This window comes from Myripristis murdjan, chromosome 13 (genome assembly GCF_902150065.1).
Source record: "Myripristis murdjan chromosome 13, fMyrMur1.1, whole genome shotgun sequence".
NCBI classification, from domain to species: Eukaryota; Metazoa; Chordata; class Actinopteri; order Holocentriformes; family Holocentridae; genus Myripristis; species Myripristis murdjan.
The window spans coordinates 32,110,009-32,137,385 of record NC_043992.1 but is presented as its reverse complement, the minus strand read 5'-3'; the positions used below and the strand labels follow the sequence as shown (position 1 = coordinate 32,137,385).

Sequence of the window (27,377 nt, the reverse complement as noted above, 5' to 3'; positions counted from 1 at the left end):
AGTGTGGATGCACCTTGAATGCCAATGTGGCGATGAATAAACAATGGCTCACTGCTCCAGGAGCAATGCAGAGCTGCCAGGAGACATTGCTTTGAGTCCACAGGCTCTCTTAATGGTTTATGCCAGAAACCAAGCCTTTCAGTCAGCTGTGAATGGGGGGCTGTTTTGATGGGGGGCGGGCAACTTTAATAATTTCTAACAAAGCAATAATGCTCAAGACATTTAAGATGTCAATTCACTGATTCATTTTGATTATCCACCAACTGCTCAAATCAGTTTAAACGAGTCTTGAGAAACATGATGTAGTAACACAGCTGCCCACATTATGAAGAATGGCCTCACTCTTACATAGCATGTCTGAGTTATTATCTATGGCAGAGGTCAAAACTTAAGTTAACAAGAGGTTGATATAATGCCCACTGACACAGGTCTTACATGTGTTTTTTTTTTTTTTTTTTTTTTTTTTATGGCAAATCCAAGTAGGTCAAAAACTAGCATTCCCAAAATATGAAAAGGCAATATGAATTGGAAACAAATATATATATATATATATATATATATATATATATATATATATATATATCAGGATTCTCTGTTTCTGTAATGGTCCTCGACGTTTGAAACCAGTCTTGGGTCTTCCATTCCAAATATGTAAAGGGACAATGTCATTTCTGTGGTACAACAACGCCATCTGCTGGTGGATTTGGCAAAATGCATCAGGCTTACACCAATCTCCCTCTTCAACACAAAATATCCATATCACAAGACTTCAACAAAGTATAATCAGTTATAATATATCTTTATTTTTTAAGACTCTCATTAAAATAAACCATTTATTATGTCTTAACAGAATATCATCTTCTACAGGGTTGGATCTGAAATAGCATATTTAATGAATAAAACATCACCATATGTAAAACACCACATTGTTAAAAGATCCCTAAAAGGAGGAAAAAGAGAAACTCATTTTGTGACAAACCACAATGGCATACAAAATATACTTTCCTAATGAGTAAGTTGATTCTCATTTATGTCTAGCATATTTTACCATGGTATTTTTCAGCTTAACAGAAATCATTGTACTCCTTGGTATTTTATGATTACATTAGTCAATGTCCCCTTTGTCATAAGTTAAAAATAATGTGATCAGTATCTTCCATTTTACCATCAAAAGTGCTGATTTACCAAACTTGTCACATTGATTATGTTGCCAGAAAAAATATCAAGGAGCATCATGTACACCAGATTAAGTAAGACAATGTGTTTAATACACAGCCTCAAAAGTGCATGTTCAAGTCTGGGCCATAATTAACTTAATAAGGTAATTACAACCCAGGCTAAGATAGAAAAAAAATAATGTACAGTACATTGGCCACATATGCTAGCTATTTATTATTTATACAAATATGATACATTTAAAATGACAGTTATTTTAGACACATTCCTAGTATTTTAAAATCATAATCACAAAACCAGTTGTTACTGCACCTTTTCATCTCATGTTGTTTAGACAAAAAATAGAAGATGTCAGCCACCATTTTATCAAACATGCTTCTTTCTGTAGCTCTCTGTTCCAAAAAATCCCTAAATTTATGACAGTATCTGCATAGGATTTATTTACTCTCTTTGAGCTCCCTCAATTCCCATCTCAATATATTATACTACAAGCGTTATGAGCCCCAGCATTGGCCCCACTTCACACTATCATTCAGTGGCTCCTGAAGGTTAAAATAAACACGCTTTAAACACAATAGTCTGTTGGTCTGGCAGAGGATAAAGTGCTGTTCTCCTTTGGCCCCGGTGTGGAATTAGATAAAAACAGTGGTGAGAATCACTCATAGACCCCAGCCTCTGATCTCAGTCCAGCATGATGAAAAGCCCCATGACCTAGAGCCTTGGACAGCAGTCTGTTTCTATGGGGAGACATGCAGCCCTGACCAGGGAAATATCCAGCCACAGCTTTACCAGATCTTGTGGGTTTAGGTTTGGAAGCTGCATAATACCCTTCCATGTGGTCATAGTATGTGGGCCTGACTTTAGTGCTCTGAGTCCTTCTGTTGGGCTGAGTGGAAAAGGATCCTTGGTGTTCTGGATCCAGAGGGGATTTAGCGTGGTAATGGTAGTAGTGACAATTTTCTTTGATACTTTGTGATCGCCCTGGTCTCCTGAGGATGCTAGGTTTCAAAATACCAGAGGAGCTGTTGACAGTATTGGTCATAGTTAATCTATCCTGGCCACAGCGTCGTGAATGGCTTCGGTCATTGTGCTCAGCATTCTTGAGATTTGGACAGCCCCTCTCTGGAAGTGAGGGGACTTTGCGCAGCTGTGGCTGCTGCTGTGACTGGACAGGCTGGGAGGAGCTCTCTTTGATCTGAATCCTCCTGGACACACACTCTTGCCTCTCTTGCCTGCTTGGGACTGGTTCGTCAATAGACTGGTGACCACCCTGTTGCCTGATGACCTCAGGGTCTGCCTGTTGGAGCTCTGAGGAGGTTGGGGATGTAGCTACTACCTCGTGTTGGCCTTCTGCCCTGTTAGTGGAGAGAAGGCAGGCATTTCCTGGGTCTGACTTGCTCCTCGTGTGCATTATCTCTCTACTTCTGAAATCAGTTGGTGAAAGGGGACTCTCATAGGGACACATAGCTGGACTAGTAGCTTTATGCCTGTATCTGTTCTCTTGCTTGACTGGTTGATAGACAACTCTTTCAAAAACTTCTGCATCTCTTGCCTTGTAAACAACTGTGTCCCTGCTCTCGATGTAGAGTGACCTGTTTGCAGGAGGGGCGTGGTGTGGAGGGTAGTTGTAGTAATCAGACTTTCCACTATCCCTTGTGGAACGCATAGTATAGGACTGACTGTGTCGAATACCACTTGGTCGGTAGGGATCCACATAATAGTGAGAACTATCTACCGGGCTGATATCTGAGTAAGGGCTGTAGCGGTACTCAGCATGCCCCTTGTCAAAGTATGGCCGAACAGGCTGCAGGCCAGACTGTACCAGCCACTGATAAGGTGCCTCCTGGGTGGCTGGCTGTTGGACATAAAACATGGTATCAGGAGGTAGGACCTCTGTTTCTGCCAGTTCATAGTGACTAATCTGAGGAGCATGGAAGGAGCGAGCCCTCCGGATAGCCGGGTGCCCAACTATTCTATCATCTGACCTCTGCCATTGTCCTTGCTGCCTGTGGTGGTCACTGACAAGGTGCTCATCTCTGGGGCAACGTCTGTACTGAGGTGACAAAGGCTGCTTTAAGCCTAAAGTGCTGTAGCGACTTTCAGAGGCATGCTTGTACATGCTTTTAGGCCCTGAAAGGTGAAGGGGCAGAGCGTCGGGCCGAGGGCAGTGCGGTGCAGGCATCCGACCTGCCAGACTAGGTCTATGATGATTACTGTAGACATCCTCAACTGCCCCGAGAGGTCTTTCTTCCTCTTGGCTGTAGTGGTGGGTTGACGGCGGCTGCAACGGACGTGGAAGGACCTCCTCTAATGAGGCAGGCATTGAGGTCTCAGCCAAAACAGTCCGGAAGTTAAAGACATTGATAGAGTCAGTGTTGACATAGACAGGAGAAGCTGAGGGGCTCTGAAGAGAGCAGACTGGCTGAGTGGGTGTTGACACGCCAATACTGTGATAGGTGGGTTCTGCCACTGTGTCATCAGGCTTCATATCTCTAAGCGGTGGTTCTTTCCGCTCTCTGTGGTCTCTCATCTCTGTACTACCTTCATCTAAGCTTCCAGACCCCAGTGGGCTTACATTAGGCGTGAAGTTACTCATGGATTCTTGCCCATGAGTGACCTGTAGCGGTTCTGAGCTGAGATGCGCAGGCAGGAAATTAACAGGATGGGGGCAGCAATGGCTCTCAACAGGGGTGCAGGCTGAGGGTAGCCACTGGGAGATAGAAGAGACATGAGGGCCACAGTACTCCTGGGAGTAGGGTTGGAGCTCGAGAACAGAGGGCCGAGGCAGTCTGTCCTGGGCATGAGGAGCTTCCTGTCTCTGGAGAGGATTTGAGGGGGCATGGATGTGGGTGCATCTCCTCTGTGAGCTGTCACTAGCTTTCTGGGCAGATTCAGCGAGAGCCAAAGCCAACTTGCGTGCAGCACTCGTCAAGGGAGGGTGAGGAGGGAGAACAGACACTGAACTCATAAGTCTATCTGTTCCTGGGGGGGGATAAGACAAACAACGCTACAGTATGACAGGACAAACAAAGCTATGGTAAGACATGATGGGACAAGACACAAAAGCTTTGATAAGAAACTACAGAATACATTATTATTATTATTATTATTATTATTATTAGCATTGTTAGTGGTTGTAGTAGTAGTAGTAATGGCATTTGCTAGGTGAACAAGAATATATTCAGGCTGAGTATATGATGTTTGATATGTTAAATAGGAGATACCACTGACCTGGATCAGGCAGGTTCTGAGCAGACTGACTAATGTCCGTGAGGGCTGACGCCTGGCTCACTGTGCTGAGTGGGCTGCAGGGTTGATAGGAGACTCTGGACTCCTTCCCATCTGTCACTGGAGCTTCACACTTCTCCAGTGGAGGTGAAGAGGAAGGGACAGGTGGAGGAGAGGCAGATGCTGCCCCCTGGGGTTTAGAAACACTGTGTTGTGTGGAGGCAGATGCAATATGAACATCTGCTTCAGCCATAGGGTGGGTCTTAAAGGACTTCTTCCTGAGTTTAGGGGAGTGCAGTCTGGTAACCTTCTTTCCACCTTTACCACAAACCAGACTAATATCTGGAGACTGAGAACTGCTAACGATTTTGTTAGGGGAGGAAATGGGCTCTGATTCACTTGACTCTCCTACACTTTTCCTCCATTTGCTGCTCTCCTTGTTGTGTTGCAGTCCAGGTATTGCTGCGGGTGGGCTGCACTGAAAGGACATGGGGTCAAAGTCCAAGGTAGAGATGCCTGGAGCCGGCGGGCAAAGGTCAAGGTCATCTTCCTGACGTGGAGGTGAATCACGTGGTGTAGTAGGAACATAATCAGCACCATTATGGCTCTTATTCAGCAGGTGAGCACTGTGGTCAGCTTTACTTCTGGTGTTGCGCAGGTCGTCTCTACAGGCGGCAGAAATGGCCTCACTGGTGGAACGAGGTCTAGGGGTTCGGTAATTCTGAGGTTCCCCTGGGAATGGAGGAAAAGAGTGTTTGAGTGCAAAGAGAGATTGCAGAAGTAACATTTAACAATAAAATCAGATTATCTATTATGTGCTAATATTTATATCTAAGGGAATAATGAATTACCTTCCACATTGTGCAAAGAGGTGAGAGATTCCTCACTCTTGGTGGAGCGCAGTGTGCCACTATCTCCTCTCCCACCTGCATGTGGTTTCAGAGCAATTATATCTCATTACAACAAATCCTTAGCACTTTTTGTAAAAGCGCATTTCAGCACACTGGACACTCAAGATGAGATGAAGAAACTGACACATCCAAAGTTCACCTAACAGTGCAGGTGGTTTTGACTGTATAAGGTAACAGTGATCTGACCTGGCAGTGCAATGCTCTTTATCTCGTTTGGCTCGCTGGGGTGACGTTTCAGCTTACGCTTAGACACAGAGTGGGACTTGCCGAGGTGGAAAAACGAGAGCCAGTTTCCCACAGGAGACTTCTTAGCCTTAGCAAGACCCCGCTTACTGCAAAAACACAGAAAGGAACCATCTCAGTTGATCAATAAGCTGGAGTTTCTTTCCAACAAAAGTAAAGTGATGAAATGTAGTTAAATTGAATTAAATTTAACAATTAATGACCATTTCAAGACAGATTTTAACAAAATTTAAGTCTTAAGATATTTAAACATGCATTGCAGATAAATGTAAAGGTAAGAACTCTATATTTGGTCAACTGCAAGGGTAAGTTTTAGGTAGAAATATGATCATTAACTACATGATTCCATGAATTATCATAACAATTTCCATTTGTCAGATCATAATATAGCACTGCAATGAATCTAACCGTTACTTTTTTCCACAGACCTTGTGACAGTTTAGTACGACAGTTAAGTGAGCTGATCTAGCACAACCATTTACAACAGGTAAATGTGGCAGGGAAGTAGGCTATAAAGGCAGTATGAGGTTTGAATTAGACTTTTTTACCATCATGAATCTGATGCAGAGGAACTTGATTAATTTTGACAAGAGGAAATAGTTGGATAAATGAAATTAGATCAAATGTTTATGTTTAAATGAAGACCTCATAAATTCAAATTCAAGGCTGCAATTACTTTTGAGGTATAATATTTAGACAACTGAATTTAAGACATTTTAAAGCATCTACAAAAAAAAAAACATACTGATTAAAAACAAATAGCAATTTGTATGTGTAGTAAAGGCTTATAGCTGTCTCTTCACAAAAAGAAAAAAAATGAACCAAACAAAAATATCAGATCATTCCTTCAGGGGTCCATTACAGTACCTCTCCATCGGGAGCTCGATGACTGTGTGGAACTTGCCCTGCAGAGCTCCGGGTCCCTCGCCAACCTCGATGTAATCGCTGTGTGAGAGGCAGGGGGTCGTGACTGGGGAGCCCAGCTGAGCCTGAGTACGGGCCTGAGCCTCCTCCAAAGACAACAGCTTTGTCGAAGGGGAGCAGACCAGCAGCGACTTGGGTCTGGATAAGGTGTTGTTACCTAAAGGTGGAGTGTTGGAGAGTTTTATTCAATGTCCTTCCATAGGTCCAGTAACATTTTTTTCTCTGCTGAGGTAAAGATGACAACCAACCTGTGCTCTCCCGTATGATGGCATTGAGTTTGGGGCTGAAGAGAGCCTCTGTGTTGTTGAGGATGAACTCCACCACCACAGACTGGATCCGCACCTCCATGAATGCCGCTGTGCCACTAAAACAGGCCGACTCAATCTGTCTGGACCTGAAACACAGTTCCAATACAGCATGACCTATTTCACTGCTGAGGACTGCTGGGACATGCCCCAGTTCACTGTCAAAGAAGGATTAGAAGGAAACAGTAGTGCTGGTAATGTACTAATTTTACAGTTTGTCTTCAGTCCTACACAGCTAATCACAGTGCTGGAGGTTCAAGGGTCTACCTGAGGAGGTTGGGGGCCCAGACGATAGCCAGGTTTTTCGTGTGCATGTTGGTCACGGAGCTGAAGGTGGCCAGGCGGGAGAGATGTCTCATTAGGAACTCCAGAGTCCTGTGCATTAAGAAAAAACACATGTGGAATATGACATTCACCTTTCAGTTTCAAAATATTCCAATTTACAGAAACAAGACAGCAAATGCAGACATAATGGAGAGAAGTGAGAGCTTCACTGGTACTCTTACCCCTTTTTTACAAGATGGAGTCATATTCCTAGTGTTTTCATGCATTCAACAACATACTGTATCAATCTCCCTCTATTCATTAAATATGTTTAAAGAGGATTTTTTTAACATGATCCAAAGTGATTTTACTGCCACTTGGAATGTTGTGCTGTACTATTTATCGTTACATTTTCTAAAGGCAACAATTTTGAATTAATTGGATGTTCTACACAGTTGGGAGGTAGGAAAAACACACATCACACATCAGCACAATCTATTTCCTTGTATGCTCAGTGGCTTGGGATACTGTGATACAGGGTTTTATTTTCCAAAGTCAAGCAGTTTCATTTCTGGCCACCAGGATGCAACAGTGAGCCTCCAACTTGACCTGTAATGTGGGGGAGGCAGCTGCTGGATGACGTTGTGGATTTTGACCAGCCTCTGATCATCAGTGGCTGCAGACACGGCCTCCTGTGAAGACAGAAGATAAAGCACTCATCAGAGAGGCGGCTAATCAGAGCAGAGGGAGTTGTTTCTCCTTGACATTCCCACTCTCTTTTCCTTTTTATTTTCAGAGGAGAGCTGTTGTGTCAGTTTGCTTAATCCCCCGATTATGTTTTAGCATGCATATCCCCTCCTGTTCCTAGAAAGCTGAGTATAATGCACTGACCCCATTTTGAGAACAGCAGCGAAATTAACTAAAAAAAACCAGACACGGTTTCTTCAGTCCTTCAGTCTTTAGATTATCAATGGGGAATTAGAACCGCATTCTCTGCAGCTTTTTAACCCATTTCCTGACCCCTGTGCTGGTTCTCCTCCAAACGCTTATCAACATCACAAGTCCACGCCCCATTTCCTCCAGTCGGCTCCTTACCGAGAATCTGTCATAGAGCTGGTAGGTGAGGAGGGGGTTGGGCAGCTCTCTGAAGTACAGCTTGCAGAGGGAGCCCACTGAGTGGATATCCTGTCTGAACAAATCTCTACTGAGATCTGGAATCTGTTCTGAGTCAAACTCGTGCCTGGATAGAGACAGAGAGAAGAAATCATAAAGCTTCTATGTTTGAAGTATTTTTTCTGAGTAGGCGATGAGTGGAAGCCCCCGCTTGTGCCCATCTGTCAGCATGAAATAACAAAAGTAAGGGAGATATTTCAGTATGAGCTACAAGCTATACATAATGGAGCTACGATTTAGCTTTCCAATTCTGATATCCCCTATTCTACGGACATTTATTAAGTATTTTAAATAATGATATTTATTATTTAATTCTAATTCATTGTTAGATGTTTTAAGGTGATTCTCTGACTTACATGTGACTTAGGCTTACAAAGCAACAAACCATTACAATTTTACAAATGAAGAGCGCTGGATTTCCCTCTCTTTAATATCCTCATCATGATTTCACCTAAAAATGTCAAACAAATAACGTTCTACTGGTGGTACTCTTAAGTGGGGCTGGTTGAGCAAGCGCTCTCACAGTACCGTTACCTTGTGTTCACACTGCAAGCAACACGACCCATAGAACAACAGAAGTTCATTCATTTTCCATAGAGCTGAGAGACTCGGGAAGTTACCCCCTAAGGAGCGGCAGTTCAACATGTTTGTTGTGTGAGAAATGTTAGCCAAGATGAAATTATTATGTTAATCAGCAATCAACAACCAATCAGATGTTTCCTTGTTTGTGCTCCCTTGTTTCCCCTCTGATGTGATTTGTTTCATGAAAAACAGCCTCCTCTGGCAAAAACTGATGAGAATTTGATTAAAGCCATTCAAAGCTTCCACATTTTCTAGAGTTTTTATTTGGAGGACTTCAGAAATAAACTCCTCAAAAACACTGGTTGGAAAACAGTTTCTTCTATCGTTAGAAACAGTGGTACACTGATGAGTGTAACCATTATTTTTCCAGTTTATTTTGTTTAATTGTGCTGCACCCAATTAGTGACTGCTAGCTGGCCATGTTAACTCATGAACATGATGTAACATTATGAAAGGCGATACCAAAGCAGTGAAAAATCCACGATTTGTCATGATTGTGAGCCTCCTGCTAACAACCAAACAGAACTGAGTGACCCATCAAGCATGTTTCTCACAGTGTGAATGCAAAAGTTTAACATCACAACCTTTAGATGTGTACACACAGTACAACATCAAACCATCCTGTCACAAGAGGCACATGAGCTGCTTAATGTCCCACCACAGTAGAGCTGCTCCATTATGGCAAAAATTATTATCAAGGTTATTTTAGTCAATACTGAGATCACATGACTCACTGATTTTGGGAAAAATCACGCATTTATTGAACTAAAAAAAAAAAAAAAAAAAACCTGGAAAACTTGGAAAGGGGTGCGCTGGATTTACAACACAAGACAAAATAAGCGCATCATTACAAAACAGAGAGCAGCTCAATAATCAATTTATCTTGACTGTCTTGTTGTCATAATCACCAGAAGCCAAAATCAAAGTTGAAATAAAAAACAAATAATTGTCCAGCCCTACACCATAGTCACCATAATATATTAAACATAACTGGTTATGGTTATGAGGACATTAATGGAGCTAGCCATTAACCAGCAAATATTTCTACATGTGTATTTGTGTGTTGACCTTTCTTCTGAACTCATCACACACCATCCTGACAACACAGTGTCCTGCATCACTTGCACTGTGCAGGCGGGACCAAAACACATTATTGTGGTTGATTTCATCAACTCATTTTCAACAACAAAAGGGGCACAAACCTCAGTTTCTGGATGTTGGAGGAGATTCCAGAGAGTCTGTATATCCCATCCACAACTCCATGCTTCTCTATGAACTCGGCGCAGCTCTTGATCACCTGGGGCACTACAGGACACAAGACATGAGAGATGGCTGCGTCATTAGTTCTCTGGAAAACACATGAGGGTAACAATTTACTTTACACTGGTGATATCACACACCACTGTTGCCTATACTTAAATACTGAATACTTCATAGATTCGTACACAGGTTAATACACTGGAATAAGGCTATTCTAAAACAAAGTGTGAAAAAAAAGCTTAGTGCCGGTTCCATGTTTGCCAGTTGTGAGCATGTTGGCAAATCATTGTCCGTGTTTTTCTACAACAGTCTTGGATGCAGACAACACTGATAATTTTCTACCGAGACAGTCTTTTAAAACGGCAAAGCGTCTGGCCGAGGAAGATGTTACAACTCATCTGTTTACACTGTTAGATAACAGCTGAATACTGTTGTGTCAAGTACAAAGAACAACAAAAATCATTTTTTATTTATCTAGGCCAACCCGATTGGACATGGGTTTTCTTTTGACCCTATTCTGTCTGTTTCTCTGTTTGAGAGATAACTCAAAAAGTTATACATGGACTCTCACAAAAGTGCACTGAAAAGCCATGGCCAAGGTCATGGCTAAAGGCTGACCAAAGGGAGGGATGGGGCGGGCGTGGCCTCTCATTAAAAGGTACATAACTTCAGGACTGATTCAGAAAACACCACTAAAGTTTGCGGAGAGGTTGGCCATGAGGTAGGGAAGACTTCAGGCTTCTGGATGAATTCATGTAACACCATCAAACTTTGTGTGCCTATCAGCTGGCATAAGACGAGGAAAACCCTCCATTATTTGCCCAATCAAAAAACACCGGGGAACCAAAGAGCCCATTTCTGGTTTATATACAAAGACCCAGCCAATTTTATCAAAGCATGTGGTCACTGAATAAATACAGTGATTACTGGCCATGTGGTGTTGTGAGAATTGGATGAAATGCTTAAGAAGGTGCTAGAAATTGAGAATCTCCAGATGAGAAACAAGTTGGTAATGCGGCACTGAAGACAGCATCAGCTTTTGGAGAGAATCTGACTTATACCTGGCAGATCTTGACAACTGCATAGCATTCAATTCAGTTTTGCTTGTTCAACGTCAAATCATAACACAAGTTATCTCGAGGCTCTTCAGAGAGACCCAACATATTTTGGCTCATGGTGCAGCATGCACTGGCAGAGGTATGCGCTCTGCTGACTGCCATCTAGTTTAATTATTGTAAATTAGTTTTATAGTCTATGCATGTGTGATAACAGAACCTACTTGAATAGTCTAGTGGTTCGATCTTAATTATAAAGTACTTTAATAACTGTGCATATTAAGTGAGAAGATTTGTTGAGAACTTAACAAATGTGGGTAGTTTTGAGGTTCTTAATGTATTATAAATCCATTACACAGGCAGCAGAATCACTGGGTAATCCCTTCTTTGGAGATTTATAAATTGTAAAGGAAACTAAATCCGATGAGCGCAATCTGAGAGGCAAAAACAGGAAAGGTCATTGCTGCGTCACACACCTTCATGTCCTGAGTTGTGTAGGTGCTCTCCCAGGTCACAGCCAAACACTCTCTCTCTGAGTATGCCACGCTGCCGCAGCTTCTGTGGCGGCGGCCGGGACTTCATGAAAGACCTCAGGAACGTAACCAGCTTCCCGTGCTTCTTACACACTGATCGAGATTGGACACACATACACACACACACTTAGCAGGCACTTTAAATCAATTGTTTTTGTATCCCCGCAAGTGAGTCTTAAATAAAAGATAAAGAGCGCCACAGAGGCACTCTTGTGAAAGAGAACTGTACCTGGCTTTGGCACTGAGCTCTGAACACTGGGGGGAATCTTGTCGTTTATCAGCTCAACGCAGTCACACGGGAAGAATCCAACCTGCAGGTTACAGACGGTGTGATGGGCAGAAGAAGAGTAAAGAAGCGAGAGGGCTGGCAATGCAATGCATATTGTTCAAATCTAAAAACCAGTTAGGCACGCAGCGCACTACTGCAGAGCGCAGAATGCAGAAATAGGTCAGTGAGCATGCCATGCCAAACGGCCTTTGCATTGCCATGGTGATCTTATTAAACAAGGGCTTCAACCATTCAGTCAGCACTGATAAAACCAAGCATCAGCCTTCTCAGATAAGAGTAAACCTGTGCTAAAATAATCTTTAAATGTTGTGATGCTTGTTCAAATGAGCGCTCCTAAAAACATTCATCCAATATTTCACTGTTTTATTGTCTATGTCTCCAAAGTGTCGAGCACCTGTCCCCTGTTCACTGTCTGACTGAGGAAGCTACACACAAATCTGTTAAAAGGTCTGTCACTCTTCTATGACTGCTAATTTTCAGTGTATGTGAGGTCATATACTCTGTCAAAATGTCAAACACATTTGTCGGGAATTATCATAAATTAATTATGAATCGTCACATAAAAAATTGGCCGCACAACGTTTTCTCCCTTTTCAGACCTCAAAATGTCAGTGACAAGAGGAAAAGTTTTGCTTGTTCATAAGTTAACTTTCATCAGAGGACAACTAAGCAGCACTTTGCACCAGTACTTGTGAACTTCACCGCTGCTGTCACACTGCATACTGCCAAAAGGTGAAAAAGACGTTTTACCTGAAAGCCATGCTTCCCTCTCCACCAGCCAGTGTCTTCTTTAGGCGGCATGTCAATGACTGACACAATGTCCCCTACCTGCGGCACAAAGATTGTGATTGGAATAAACATATCATTGTGAAGTGCTGAAAGATTCAAGGTTATAACTGTTCACAAAAAAAGGGCATTGGAACTGAATGAATAAGAAAATTTACACAACAAGAAAACAGTAGGAGGCTGGGGAGGCTGATTGATGCAGTGAGAGGAGATGCACTGATGCTCTTCAGGTAGGTTAAATTATACTGAGCAACAAAAAGCACACATTTGCATAAGTACCAGAAATTAAAAAAAGAGAGTTCCAATGCAATGCATCTTTAAGAAGTGCCTTTAATTATTCATTGGCATGCAGCAGGATTTCATCAGGGTTGGACCCTGAGAAGCCACTGCTGTTTCTTACATGCCGGAGACAGCAAACTGGAACTGGCTTTTTTGGAATAGGCTACCGATACAAGTCGATGCGTTTTTGTAAACCTACAGACACAATTTCGTGCTCAAAAGGGAGAGAGAGGGCACTTATCCCTAAAACTGAGACTTTGTTTCTCAAATCTCTCACACCACAGACGTTACCTCAAAGGTCAGCTCATCTGTGGCCTGGGCTGTGTAGCGTTTGGTGACGTGGGCAGCAGCGATGGCAGGGACATTGATTGAGGCCTCCTCAGACACCAGAAGATGATTCCCCTTGTTGTCAATCTGGGAAAGACAACAATTACTAATGACTTAAGGATAGAATAGTCAATAATAAATACTGAGTTAACTCAATGGGTTCCATCCATGATAGTACAGAGCTGAAAACAACTGATAATAAGTACCTCCATCCATGTTAGTACCGGGCCGCAGTTGATCTTGTTGTCAGCGATGGCTGAGAAGCGGGACAGGTAGGCTGCCAACATCGTGGTTACTGACTGAAGTGAGACACAATGTCAAAATTTGGTAGAGTCTGAAAATGCACGCGTCACATTCAGCAGAACAAATCGTTTATTTACCAGATAAATTCCCAGTACTCATGACAGCTTCACTTTTAATCTGCAGTGAGTCATTTCCCTGACAGATGACAGATAGTGGAATCGGTACCTCAACGGTGTCCTTTAACGTGTCGTATCGTGGCAGTTCAGCGAGCTCGGAGAAGCGCCGGTCATAGATGCACAAGTGCAGGTGTTTGTCCAGCACGCGGAAGTCTTCGTAGGACCTCTTCACCAGCCAGTTTCGACTCTTCACAGACCAGCAGAGGACAAACTCGCGTAAGCATCTACAGTAGTCTGCTGCATGCTCTTCGTTTAAAATGTGCCTCCACAATTATCCGGTATGTTATAAATAAAAGTCCTGCTTTATGTAATTGTACCTGGCAAGTGATCTGCACTAGGAAAAACAGCTCTTTGGAGTCGAGACCAGCCTTCTGTCCCTCACCTTGTCCCTCTGCAAAAGCCAACTGCACAGAGAAAAAGAGAGAGAGATACTTTAAAATTGAGAGGGACCATGTTGTAAATAATCCATGAGTATGATACAACAACCACTCTGTATGTGACCTAGTATACAAGAGGAACATGATGTCCGACCCCATTTTTTCATGAAATAGTAAAAGCGCTTCCACACTCACTGGCCTCTGTAAGTTGAGTGCAGCCATCTTTCAAACTCAAGCAGCAATGAACACTGAACCCCATAAAATAATGACCGGAAAAAGCGTGTTAATGTGCATTCACAAAAATACAATACAACAAATGTTTCTTTAAAAAAAACCATAAATCTCATTTAGTAATTCAGAGACATTTCTTTAAATTTAACTGAATAGGTCTAAGCCTACTGGGGAGAATGTGAACTGTAGATTTCCTCAATCACCAACATGGGTGTGCTTAAATCCTCTCACCATAAATCCTGCAATATGAAATGTATAATACATAAGCTGCTAAGAAGTCAGCCCCTGGAGGCGGTGTAGATTTAGCACAAATTTCCTCTTCCTCTCCCATCTTTCTTCCCAATATTCTATACGGCCCATTACAGAGAAGATCAGAGAAGATCAAAGCCACATAGGAGTTTGGGAATACATTGATAGGCACAGAAGAGACTTCAAAGACCTGGAAGCCAAGGGAAGTTTTGGTTATTTATAACTGTTAGAGGCTCATCTGGATACACAGTTACACAACGCACAGCGACCTAGTTCAGCTTTACTGCTCAACAGCAATACAGCAAATTAGCCCAAAAAAAAAAAAAAACCACCCTGAGAAATTGTCCTTGAATAAGTGATTAAGGAAGAGCTGTGTGTAGATGTCCTTTAAGAACTGCTAGGATTTACCCAAAATGCTAATCACAGCCCCCAAAAATTAATGAAAAGTAATAATACTGCGGGGGTTGTGTGGCCAAAGGGCTGATGGGAAGCTAGAGCTGGTTCCAGAAAAGAAACGTGACGATTTCAAAAGCCAGATAAAGCTAATCAAAATTCACTTTTCCCTCCAAGACGCTCTTTGAGGCACGCTCGAGCATCTGACTTCACGATGATCCATACCTGTGACAGCGCACAACAGATCTGAACAAACTCCCACAGTTCAGGCGCACACCTCCAACATAAACATGCCTGCAGACATTATTTATTCATGAACATCTGGCATGAAAAGCCGAAATTAACACATAACCATCCACGCATTCAAGTTACCTGCCACTACAGCATCTAAGACATCCGCCCACAATAGCACAGCTGCAGGAAGCTCTCTCATGGTGTGCAACCGCAGTCCCGGATCTCAATAAGCTGCTCCAACAAGCCAAGTTAGGGACCAAGGGCGGGATGTGATTTGCTGCTGGCGTCCTAAGAGTTAAAGTGATGCTGCTCGCCCGCCTGTTTGCCGTCCCCTGCCGCCTTATATAAAATGCTCGTTCACAGGGCAGTGGATCATCATGTACTCACTGCTCTATTCAGAGGAGAAAATATGAAAAGAGGATGCTACCCACTGTTTCTTACACCCCTCTCTCAACCCCCCCCCCTCCTCCTCTTTCTCTTGCACTCTACCTCCATCTCCTTCTCCCCCTCCCACTCTCCATTTTGCCCTCCCTCTCTTATCCACTCTCCATTCTCTGGTGACAAAGGAGCTTGGCGGTAAACGGGCTCAACTGGCACACGCAGACGCACACACTCATCCATCAAACACGGGCGAAGCTGCAGGAGATAGACGACCCCTCTTCATTTCAAAACAATCCTCATTCGTCCCATTCTCAAGGCAAGAATGGCGCTAATCCAGAGTGCAATCAGGTGTGTGCATGTGTGTGTGTGTGTGTGTGTGTGTGTAAGAGAGAGACAGAGAGAGGCTGGCTGCTGTCCTTGTGCTATGTTGCGATGAAATCTGATCTAGACTCTCCCTTCCTGCCGCCACATTCTGCAAATACAGTGACAAGCAAATGCATCATGGGAGCTACAGCACCACAAGAACAAAGACTCATCTGTCAGCCAACTTCCTGTCGGGGTTACATCGACAAATAAACAGTAACATACAGTAGTAAGAATAAATAATATCTTTAACAATCAGCATAAAATCGTATAATATATATTATAATAACATATTTATCCTATGAAAATGGTATCTGCCCACAGAGTGATTGTGGGTATGTGTGGGTGTGGGTGTGTATTCACCGATATGATAAAGAAAATATATACAAAAAAAACGATACAATAATTATTTTGATGGATATTGCAATTATGACATGACTATAAATTTTAGTGGGAATAAAAAAAAAAGAAATGTGTTTGCGTCTGTAGAAGAGGATTTGTAGGCCAGGGCAGCTCTGTAGCATCATAATACTTCTATAATGATATTTTCACACATTTTAATTTTTTCAAGGAACTGTAGCTGCTTTGATGTGGATGCTGCACTTGTCCATATTGCGATTTCAATAATATTTTGATTTTGATTAAAATGATTCAGCCCTATAGGCATAAGTGTATCAGTCTGCTATACACAGCAGAGCAGAGCGTCGGGGGAAGCATTGCCCTGGTCTCCCTCGACAGATATTTCTCTCCTCAGCTTAGCTTAGCTCATCTTCTCCCTGTGGAGTCTTCAAGGTCACTCAAACTGCTGTGCAGCTTTACCTCCCACCACTCCACTGATGGAGCCATCACAGCCTTGGCAGCCATTACAGCACCGAGTGCATCCTGGGATTCCCATTTAATTCTCATCCAGCCTTCTGCAATGTAGTCCATTAACACTATATGTAATGATGCAGCCCCTCAGCATGCATGCAGCATGCACACACTCCTCTGTGTCAGGCTCCACCAGCAGCCTCCCAGTATGGAGGAATAGAGGACTGCTGCCCTCTGCTGGCAGGCAAGGTGAACTGCACAGGTACACTGGGTGGCCAAAAGCCACTCCAGCAAATGACTCAGTAATTTTGGCTTCATTGCTTCTCATTATCACTGTAGCAAACAAATTCTTACTTAAATACAAACTTCTATTCCTCCAATTTCCCAGTTAGCCAGAAAGGATCCATGAATCCCCAACAAATGCAGCCAGAAATTTGGCTCTATAGTAGAACCCACCGTCAGGTCCTACAGGTGACCACTGCAGTTTCAAATTAAATCCCTGCACATTAGGTTTGCTCCTCTACATACATAAATATACATATATATATAATGCTACATATACTTTGAATAAAAAATACCTTGAAGAAAAATGTAGTCTAAAAGGCATTAACATCATTTCAAAAGTTGGACTGGTGACTAAAGTTTGCTTATGATGTCTCCGGTGCTGTCTGATTGTTTGAGGGTGTAATGCAGTTTTTCTGATGGTAAACTCAAAAGCTTAATGGGAGAAAAAAAAAGTAAAGAAAGCCCTTGCTCTTTCATAGAAGGGCGTAGGCGAGCAGGAAGACGCGTATGACACACCGGTTTCAGAAACATGTGGTCCTGGTCTTGTCGCCATTTACATGTTTTGAAACTCACTTTTACACTAATTCTAGAGATATGGGGCTTGTTATCGACTGGTGGATCATACATTGTAATGCAACCTTAAAATAAATACTGTTCTTCTTATCTGTCTCAAAGATTTTTTTTTATCTCAGCATTTCTTTTGTGGCTCTGCTAGCACAATCACAATCTGAAGGCTGCACATCCAATAAAAGCTCCACACACTCTCTCTCTGCAGTCCTTCCAGCATACTGTAACTTCTGTACTGTAACTTTGAATGTCCGGATGAGCACACACCATCTGATTCGTCCATGCAACCCTCACAGTGCCACAAAGGATATGTATTTTCTGAAAACTGACAGCAAACAGGACTTCAAAGCTTACATTACATTCTCAACATAATCTCACATTGTGGTAGCATATGGTAGCTCAGCATTTTTTCTCATTACACTCCACTCCACAAACCATCTGCTTACACCTGATCAGGTTCCCATTATCCTCCTCTGTTATGGCTATGCTGTGAAAATCTTATACTTGTTCCAAAGGTCCTATACTTCCAGGGCCCTGTGATCCCTGAATGTATTTTTTTCATACTCTTTTTACATATTTTCAAACACCATTTTAGATTATATTTACTGAACCTGTATTATCGCATTATACTTTTCTGTTAATACACCAGAGGGCATGGCCATTATTCTTATTTTTATGTTGTGGGAAGATAGGATTGTGTATATTACTGTCTAATGTTATGTGCTAATGTTAATGCTAATGCCAACTCTGCGACTGTTAATGAATAATTGTATTTGAATAAGAGTATCGCGACCATAAACACCATTTCAGATATTCAATAAACACATACAATCAAAATACATATATTTTAATGCTGAGTGAATAAAGGACTTAGGAAATACAGGGCTTTTTTTAGTTTTAAAACATCCACTGACAGAATATTTTTTCAGACTGAAAAATGATAGAACATCGGGCCCTGGGAACTTACTGGATTCACTTTTGCCTGGTTAGCAATATCTTAACCAAAATACACATCCAAACAGAAAAACAGCAATGATCCCTATTTCTGAATGGTGTTTATATGTTTCAGGCTGGATTTATCCTTTAAGTTTCTTTGTATTTAAAGAGGTTATATCCTCTGACATGCTGCCATTTTGACATTCAACAGGGGATTTTATTTTCACAGCAGTGAATATTTTTGTCAAAGTAGGTTTTAAAATGAACTGAAATGGTGGATATCTCCTTTTAGAATGAAAGTCTTCAACTATTTCTCCTCTGTCCTCTGGGACAGTGAACTGCCTCAGTCAGAGGCTGCTAGGAACAAAGAAATAAGGTCAAATGAGGATGCCGCAAATGGCACAAGCTAAGTGTTGCCAGTGAAACCAGTCACCCGTCTAACCAATAAAACCATTCTATCCCATTTACTCACTGGTCTGTTTGAATCCGACTGATAGAGAAGACTGCAGGTTTTCCGCAATCAGATGAGCTTGGCATCACATGTCAGTGGATTAATGCACTGATGGGATGATGACTTAAAAATGAATGAAACAGATGTAACTGAGATGTAATGCATAATTGTGCCAACACAGTGCAGGGTAACACAATACTGTGAAAACCTGCTCTCCGGCTGCCTGTTTTCACTCACGTTAAACAGTCAGAGAAAAAGCAACAGTGAAGGTGCGACTGTTCGGAAAAGACAAACAGAAAGGACGGTGGTACAACTGCCCCACTACGTTTCCAGAATTTGTGGAGCGATTCATCAAAATGGCCACTGAACGTGAGCCAAAGACACAATTACTAAACATAGCTCCCCTAGTCATGCAGTGTAAGTATTTCAGCGCGCTCACCTGCACGTTGCCAAAGTCAACATTCTCATAGTGGAAATGGGCACACTCTGCCAACCTGGGAAAGTGACCTCTCGGGAACGTCAGCCTGGAAATACAGTACAACAGCATCTCATCAGTATTCTACCGGCTGACACTTTGATGGAGAGAAAGGTGAAGGGAAAGAGAGAGAGAGAGAGAGACAGAGAGAGAGAAGAAAGAGAGACAGAGATATTAGGCCTGCATGCGAGAGAACAAGATTAGAGATCCAACAGGCTGACTAGTCTGTCTTTGCCGCGCCCATCATTTCACAGGTCCTCATTTTACTGCCCTGGATAAGAGCCCTGGTTTACAGCCTATAATAGTAGCAACACTGTCATGGGGAGCACCTACTTCTTCATGTTCTTGACCTTCATGCTCGCCGTGCTGACGCAGGAGCGCAGGAGGGGCTCGACTGGGTGCTCGGTGACCTCATCGTTCATCTGCCAAACAAAGCAAACATCAGTAAGAGTCAGTCAGTCACCAACCTGCTGAACGATAACACACACACACACACTGTAGCTGTTGCAGTCAAGAGCAATTACACGGTATAAATAGTAATCACCATAAAACAGCAGTTGTGCGGTAATAGACAGTGATAATACAAAGTTAACGGTCTGATGTGTGAATAAACCAGTCAGCCAAAGCTGTGGGTATGTGCGAGAACATGTGTGTGTACCATGGCAGTGGGTGTCTCCTGTGGCGGTTTCTCTCCTGAAGGATTACAGCTGATAACTTCAGGTAAGGCATCGTCTTTGTCCAGTTCAGGAGGAGGTAACGCAGCTCTGCAGAGAGACAGAGTGAGAGAGAGAGAAAGTCAGCGAGGAATAAAAGGCAATTGTCATGCAGCAAACATCCATGTAGCTTTTCAGACAAGACTTGTAATTCCTATCATATACACCAGAGGGAGCAAGTGAAAGCGAGTGATCCACAGTGTGTTGCCAGGGCTGGAATCATGACACTGCACCAGCATGGCCCAGAAAACACATTGTACTAGGATTGAGGCATTTCGGACCCTTGATATTCAGGTGGTAATGCAAAAATAAAACAAGAACAAGGAAATGGTCATCTTGTTCCAGCTGAATATCGGTCGGACTGACCGCAGTTAATTAAAGCACCCTCAGGAAAGATAGCCTGAAAATGGCAGCATCTCACTCTTGGTAGGGTCAGGGCAATGCCATGGAGGCTTTTGTCTCTGCTTGGGTAAGCAAAGCTTGCTATTCAGAGACTCATAAAGGCGATCCACCCACGAGGGAGTGCTTCACAAAACCCTCGGCTGAAATGTGAGTCAATGTATCGGGGAGTGGAGGGTGAAGTCCATTCAGCTCAACTTTTATGAGCAACAAAGAGAAGGGAGACAGGCTCAGATTTGTCACTCCATGCAGGGATGCAGCCCAACGAGGCCAAGAAAACTGACACACAGCACATACTGTGTGTGATCTACATTTACAGATCTACTTAGAGAGACACAATGTAAATCTGCGTCTCAGGATAGCTTCTGACCTGATCTAGATCTTTACCTTTTTATTCCTCTGCCACCCTTGAGTCTCTTTCACACAGGCACAAAGAACAGGGCCATGCTTTAGTCTTACTCCCACCAACCACAGCACTGTCCCTACTTTCAGCCATGCATGCTCTCTCTAACACACACAAATGCACACATGCTCATTTTCATGCACACACACACACACACACACACTCCTCTTTTGTATGCATCTATATACTCTGAAGAATCCTGATCAGCTGACAAGAGTGCAGCGAGAGTAACTCACCCCTCAAGGACGTCACCACTTCCTGGTTCTCCCTGGGGTCCTGAGGCAGCATTCTCAATCACCGCGGCAACCACACATCCAGCCTCCATGATACTGCCTTACCGCAACTGCCCACTGTGGAGGAAGAGAGTGGGAGGGAAGCAGAGAGCGAGGGAAGGCGGGTGGGTGGAGTGGAGAGGATGCGAGAAAGAAGAGGAGTCCAATGCAATGAAGCCGCCAGACATTAACCCACTTGAGGCTGCAGCAAGCGCCTCTCAAGGCTAACATCCACAGAGCCCAGACTGTAATCTGCGATGACATCATGCTACAGTGCCGGGGAGCTGCTCCAGTCATAATGAATGTGAGGCTGATTTGGTGAATTCCTTGAGCGTTTCAGCTTTCACAGCATCATTTTAAACGCAATGCTGACAGTTTTTCCATCACAACATGTACACATTAACCCCTGTGGAAAATGTCACAGCGTCACTAAGTTTTATTATTTGAATCACTGGAGCAGCTACATAAGGCATCTGAATCTGAGTCCACCTGTTTGTAGATTTGGGAAATAATTGTTAGCTTGCACAAACCTTGATAAAAGGGCTAACAAATGCAGAGTCTGATTTGAGGTGGGTGGAGACCTGGGTGATACTGACAAGATCGCATATCACAATGTTTTTGGCTGAATACTTCAATATAAATATTTTAATAATATCATACAAATGCTGTTGTATTCATAAGATATTTACACACAAGAGATTTTTGGGTAGCAGCGTATGTTCAGACAATTACATCTCTTTAATGGAGCCTTTAAAATCAGGACAAGACCACACATATCACAATATATCACAATATATCTCAATATATAGCGCCATAACACAATATTACACCATTCAAAATACCAAACAACGACTACTATCATATAACAATATTTATAAAATATTATCTAAATATTTTTGATATATTTCCCCAGGCTTAAGTGGGTGTTTTTATGTGTTTGTACATGCTTCTCCCCTTATAAAAGACTGATGAACAAATGATGACAGTAAGGCTAAAAGAAAACCACAGAGGCTGACAGACGTCTACAAGTCCTGTTCCTCACAGGCAGAGCCCGTCCAAACCCTGCGGTTGTTGATGTTGTGTCAGCCCCTATCAGGGCGCTCCACCTGTGTGCTGTGTGAAGGAGAGCTGAGTCGATTATTACTTCTGTTCTCTTTATGTACTGTAAACAACTAAGGAATGCCTTGACAAAGCAAAACTAGATTCTCTGAAATGTCTCTGTGCAATCTTCCCACAACCACACTCCAACCACGCAGACTGAAGATACAAGACAATGAATCTGCGGCATGTGGGGGCACAAAAAAAAAAAAAAACAAGACTCTTATCACACCTTCAAGGTCCAAACTCAGCAGTAAAAAATCCCTGCAATCAGTAGTGAGGCAGTTTAACCTCCTCCCTAAGTGGGTGCTCTAATCAACATAGAAATGTTTAGAGTAAAGAGTAAATTCATCAGCCCAGCCGCTGCTGTAGTAGCATTTCCCCCAACAGCCCCACTGGCTCATCGCCACACTCAGTGCTGCTGTCGGACTTCCACAAAGCCGCCTGACTCAGCAGAATGTGACCAGGCGGACACACAGGCCAAATCTCTCTCCACATCTTATGTCTCCTCTTTAATAGACACCATAACCTTGCCAGAGGATACCCAATACATTAGAGAGATGGATAATTCATTTACCATTGAGAAGTGTCACATCAAATACAAGTTTCTATGGGTCATGTCGGAAAGAAGTCACTGAAAGGCCATGTGAATGAACGCAAGTGTGTCAGCAAATAAAGCACTTGCAACTGGAAGTGTTAGAAGTTTTTCTGATGATAAAAGGGTTTTGTAATCAGTGGCTCCCAGTATATCTTAAATATTCAGAATAAGACAATGCCATTGCTGTACTGTAATATCATCAAGACATTGCAACTATCATTAAAATGTAGTTATCACGCAGAAAAGTGAAATTATCTGAGACCTGAATTACAATATTTCAACTATGCTGTGCAAACGGAGCCGACGGATTCCAAGCTGCTGTGTTCATACCGTGATAAAGTGTCTTACAACGTCTGACCTTGCTGACTGTACCAAATGAAGAATGAGTCTTTTGAAATGTAGGAACATGTTGTACTTCACATCGCAGAGGAGTTTTTGTTACGTACACCCTCGCAGCTGTCTCAGTGGTCAAGGAGTCATGGGCTTGTGTTTCCATTTCAAAGAAGCTGGGAGAGAAGAGGTGAAAGCAACATAAAACAACACGGAAACAAGTGAGTGTCCTGACAACGCCCGTTGGTATTATGAAAACCACAATGCTTGAAAAGTACACTATTCTGGAGACGGCCTTAAATAGTCCAGTCTATTTTAAGCAATCAAAAGAGAAGATGTTGAGGGGAAGCTGGCACTATGGTTAACAGCCAATATTTTACAGAGTAATTTTACTCTAAAGAAGCAAACACACAAAAAATAGGAAACTAGACTGTTGTCAGCCCAGACAACCACCATTTTTATGCAGCTGGTCTCTTGGTAGAAACCTTGAAATCTCAGGAATCTTGCGTTGGATGCACATTCCGTAGAAAAGTGACATCTACTGTAACTGTGGCACTTAACAGGAGAAATGTGGTTCCCATGTCAAGAGACCGGAGCGGTGCGTAGATGGAGCTGTGGTGTCTGGTGGCCTACATGGCATTTACAGGAAAAATAGGGCAGCCTATGAAATCTTTCATTGTTTCTGAAACCTGAATGAGTAAATATATGTAAACGTGAAGAACAGTTGCCTACCTACAGCATTTGTAGCTTCAAACACACAACCCACAACTACAGCCAAGTACAGCAGGAGGGAATTTAAAAACGGCCATTTCATGAATACTGTATAATCGTTTTCTGTATTGGTGCTGTGACTAGGATGCAGCAACACAGACTCCACCCACATAACTAGGCTTAGCTGACAGCAAGTCCCCGTGAAATTAACTCCCATGATGTTTACTTCTTGGAAAAATCGTGACCTTATGCTGCACCAGTTGGCGTAAAAAATGTTCAAAGCAATAAAGCCTCCATACATTTTTGAAGAATCCTGTGCCTCCACTTGTTCCATCTAAGCAAAACTGATATTCTGCTGGTATACAGTAGAAACTGCACCAACATCAACAGGTCTTTGGCAGAGCTCACAATGGCCTGTAACTATCGCACATAACAAATCCACATTTTTCCCAATAGAGATGAATAACCTAGCTAATTAGAGCAGAGAGCCAACAGAGACATCTAGTAAAGAGGTAATGTGTCATGGTGCAATATGCTGGAATAATAATAGTGCTTTGTCATCATGATCGCTTTTGGCTTGAGAATGACATGTCTTGTGATGCCGAGCACTCGCTCCTCACACCATCCGCCACCTCTGACAGGCTGAAAAAGCCAGTAAATGGAGTGGGATGGGGGTGGGGGTGGGGGGAGGGGAAGAGTGGACCGGGAAAGGGCTGAATTTCCAGTGGGCTGGAAGTTTTTGGTCAAAAACAGAGTATGGCCCAGAAAGTGAGTTTTGAAAGTAGGACTGGGTTATATAAACAAAATTTAATATTGTGATGTCTTTGATGGAATAGCTTGATATTGATATTGTTACAATAATGCAGGGACAACTACTGCTGCTTTCATAAGATATTTACACAAAAGAGATTTTTGATTAACAAGCATTGGCACTGGTAATGTGGATATGATGACCAAGCAGGAGGCAAATAATACTACTGTTTAATAAAGTCAGATGATTGCCATGAAAAGACTTATACCCTGTCACATCACAATATCTAAAATCCCAGACAATATCTAGTTGCATAGTCTCATGATATCTATATAATATCAATATATCATCCAGTTCTATCCAAACATCTCAGCGCCTGGTGATGCATTTACTCATTTTATGGAAGTGATCACAACGTTAATTGAGTTGGTGGTCATTTTGTGCTACGCTGCTATGAACACCATCCTTGCTGCACTTTTAATATGTCATGAATTCACTGCAGATAAAGGACAGCGCAAAAACACCCTCCTCCGCCAAGTACGAGACAGACCTATCTACGTGTGGCAACGAGAGAAAGTTGGTTTCGTGCTCTTGCTCTTATTCTGAGCTCTGGAATGCAGTCAATACAAGCTAGAGACGCAGTGGAGAAAGGCCCACGGTTGCTATGGTAACCTCTCCCGTCCATCGTGACTTGATGCTCCTCCAGACTGAGGATGAGGCATGCAGCAAGAGGAGGAAATGAAACCTTGGAGGAACCTTTGACCAGCAGCTTTGACTCATCAGCCAGTCTGCCTCAGGCGATGACATCGATTCGTTTCTCCAGCCAGCAGGAAGCCGTACTGCAGATACTACACAGGCAACTTAGAGCAACAACCATCTTTACTAGAGCTTTATTTCTTTGGGAGGGCGTGTGTGTGTGTGTGTGTGTGGGTGGGAGGGGGCGATCATATGATCCCGTAATCTGCTTGAAATCTACCAGAGTGAGATTAACTTTATTTCATCTCAGGCTGAATCAGTGTCATGGCTCAATCTCTGTCCCACAACCTTGAGACAAAGAGTTATCACAGATGAAGGGCAGAAAGCAGGGTGAACAGCAGGCTGATTGAGCTGTGCGCACACACACACACACACACACACACACACACACACACACACACACACACACACACAGCACCCAAACATTTAATCAACGAGCGGGTTCTTCTGTCACTGAGGGAAATTCCTGGGATGACATCCTAAGCCTTACAGTGATTATATCCCATTCTGTGTAAAGCCTTGTCAAATGGGCCGATGATGCTCCAGCAGAGAGCCACAGTGTCTTTCAGTGAATGGGACAACACTGCAATTACAAAATACTGAAAATAAAATGAGGAGCTATTGCAGGAGAGAAACATGACTGTGGTAAAGTAGTGGGTGAGTGTGTGGGGGGGTTGGGCAGTGTGGGGGAGTTTACTAAATAAATACATGTCATAAGTAGTAATCCTATAATAGCCTTTGTGAGGATATTATATAAATATCATGTCCCTGTGGAAGTACAACTGGAATATGACAAGGATTTCATAGGGGATAAAAAAAATCACTGTTATTGGTTCACAGTTAACAATTACAAATAATACTATCAGTATTATTAGGAACTTATTAGGAACACACAGAGAATATCACAGTGATATTTCCTCAAGTGGACTGCCATTAAAAAAATCATTTTGACAGGTGAACTCAGATTTTGTTTCATAGTAATAAAATACGATAAATAATAAAGTAAAATACACCCTGGCAGTCCTAAAAGTAAAAGTTTGATCCAAGCCACTGGTCTGCTGTGACCTGAAGGCCTGACAGAGCACCAGTCAGCCTTTTGCCGCTCACACACACACACACACACACACACACACACACACACACACACACACACACACACACACACACACACACACACACACACACACATTTTTCAACTTCCATATTCATTGGCTGATCAATTAAACAACTTCCAAACGCGTCATATGGATTGAGGTGTGATTATGTGGAAGGCACTGGCAGCACATGATAAACAGAGCACTGGTCGGCGTGGCACGGTGTGGAGCTACAGTACGTGACAGTTCCCGACAATTGCTTTGAGAGGAGCGCCTGCCTACCTGTAACTGTGCAAGCCCGGCACGCCGCTCCACTCCGCCGCTTCCTCTACGCGGCACAGCGCACAGCTCCTCGGCCAGGAAACATGGCTTCAGCATCGCACTCCGACAGGCGCAGGGCTGTACCGACACATGGGCAGAGACGAGCCGCCGTGTTGAGGTAGATGGTGTCGAGGTTGAAGCTAGACCCGGCTGCGACACCGCCGTGGCAGCTCGGGAGTCCCTCTCTCCTCTCCTCGACTCTCCGCCGCCGAGAAGCTGCACTCGTCACCGGGCGCGCGCACTACTGGTTGCTCGGCCGCGCGCCGGGCTGCTTTGCCCCCAGGGGCTCCCAAACCTTTGCAATGTCAATGACCTCCCCGTTTTATCTTTATATCTGTGAGAGCATGGACCCTCCCCGCTTTGATGGTGTGCACCCCGTACTGTATGTAACCCCAACTGAGAGGCTGTTTGCTGTTAGATAAGGC

General features: G+C 43.1%; 1 protein-coding gene across 1 annotated transcript; it reads right to left on the bottom strand.

The window, feature by feature from the left end:
* Positions 1-782: 782 nt before the first annotated feature.
* Positions 783-27,242, bottom strand: arhgap32a (Rho GTPase activating protein 32a). Its single transcript, XM_030066701.1, has 22 exons — positions 26,914-27,242; positions 21,258-21,371; positions 20,165-20,270; positions 19,840-19,928; positions 19,471-19,555; positions 14,072-14,158; positions 13,804-13,941; positions 13,542-13,634; positions 13,300-13,422; positions 12,694-12,771; positions 11,884-11,965; positions 11,598-11,747; positions 10,009-10,111; positions 8,147-8,291; positions 7,661-7,743; positions 7,055-7,162; positions 6,731-6,876; positions 6,426-6,639; positions 5,502-5,647; positions 5,256-5,330; positions 4,408-5,136; positions 783-4,158 (listed from the first exon to the last, which is right to left on the bottom strand). The coding sequence occupies exons 2-22, from the start codon at positions 21,344-21,346 to the stop codon at positions 1,832-1,834; spliced, it is 5,196 nt and encodes a 1,731-aa protein (XP_029922561.1). The 5' UTR covers positions 21,347-21,371; positions 26,914-27,242; the 3' UTR covers positions 783-1,831.
* Positions 27,243-27,377: the final 135 nt, after the last annotated feature.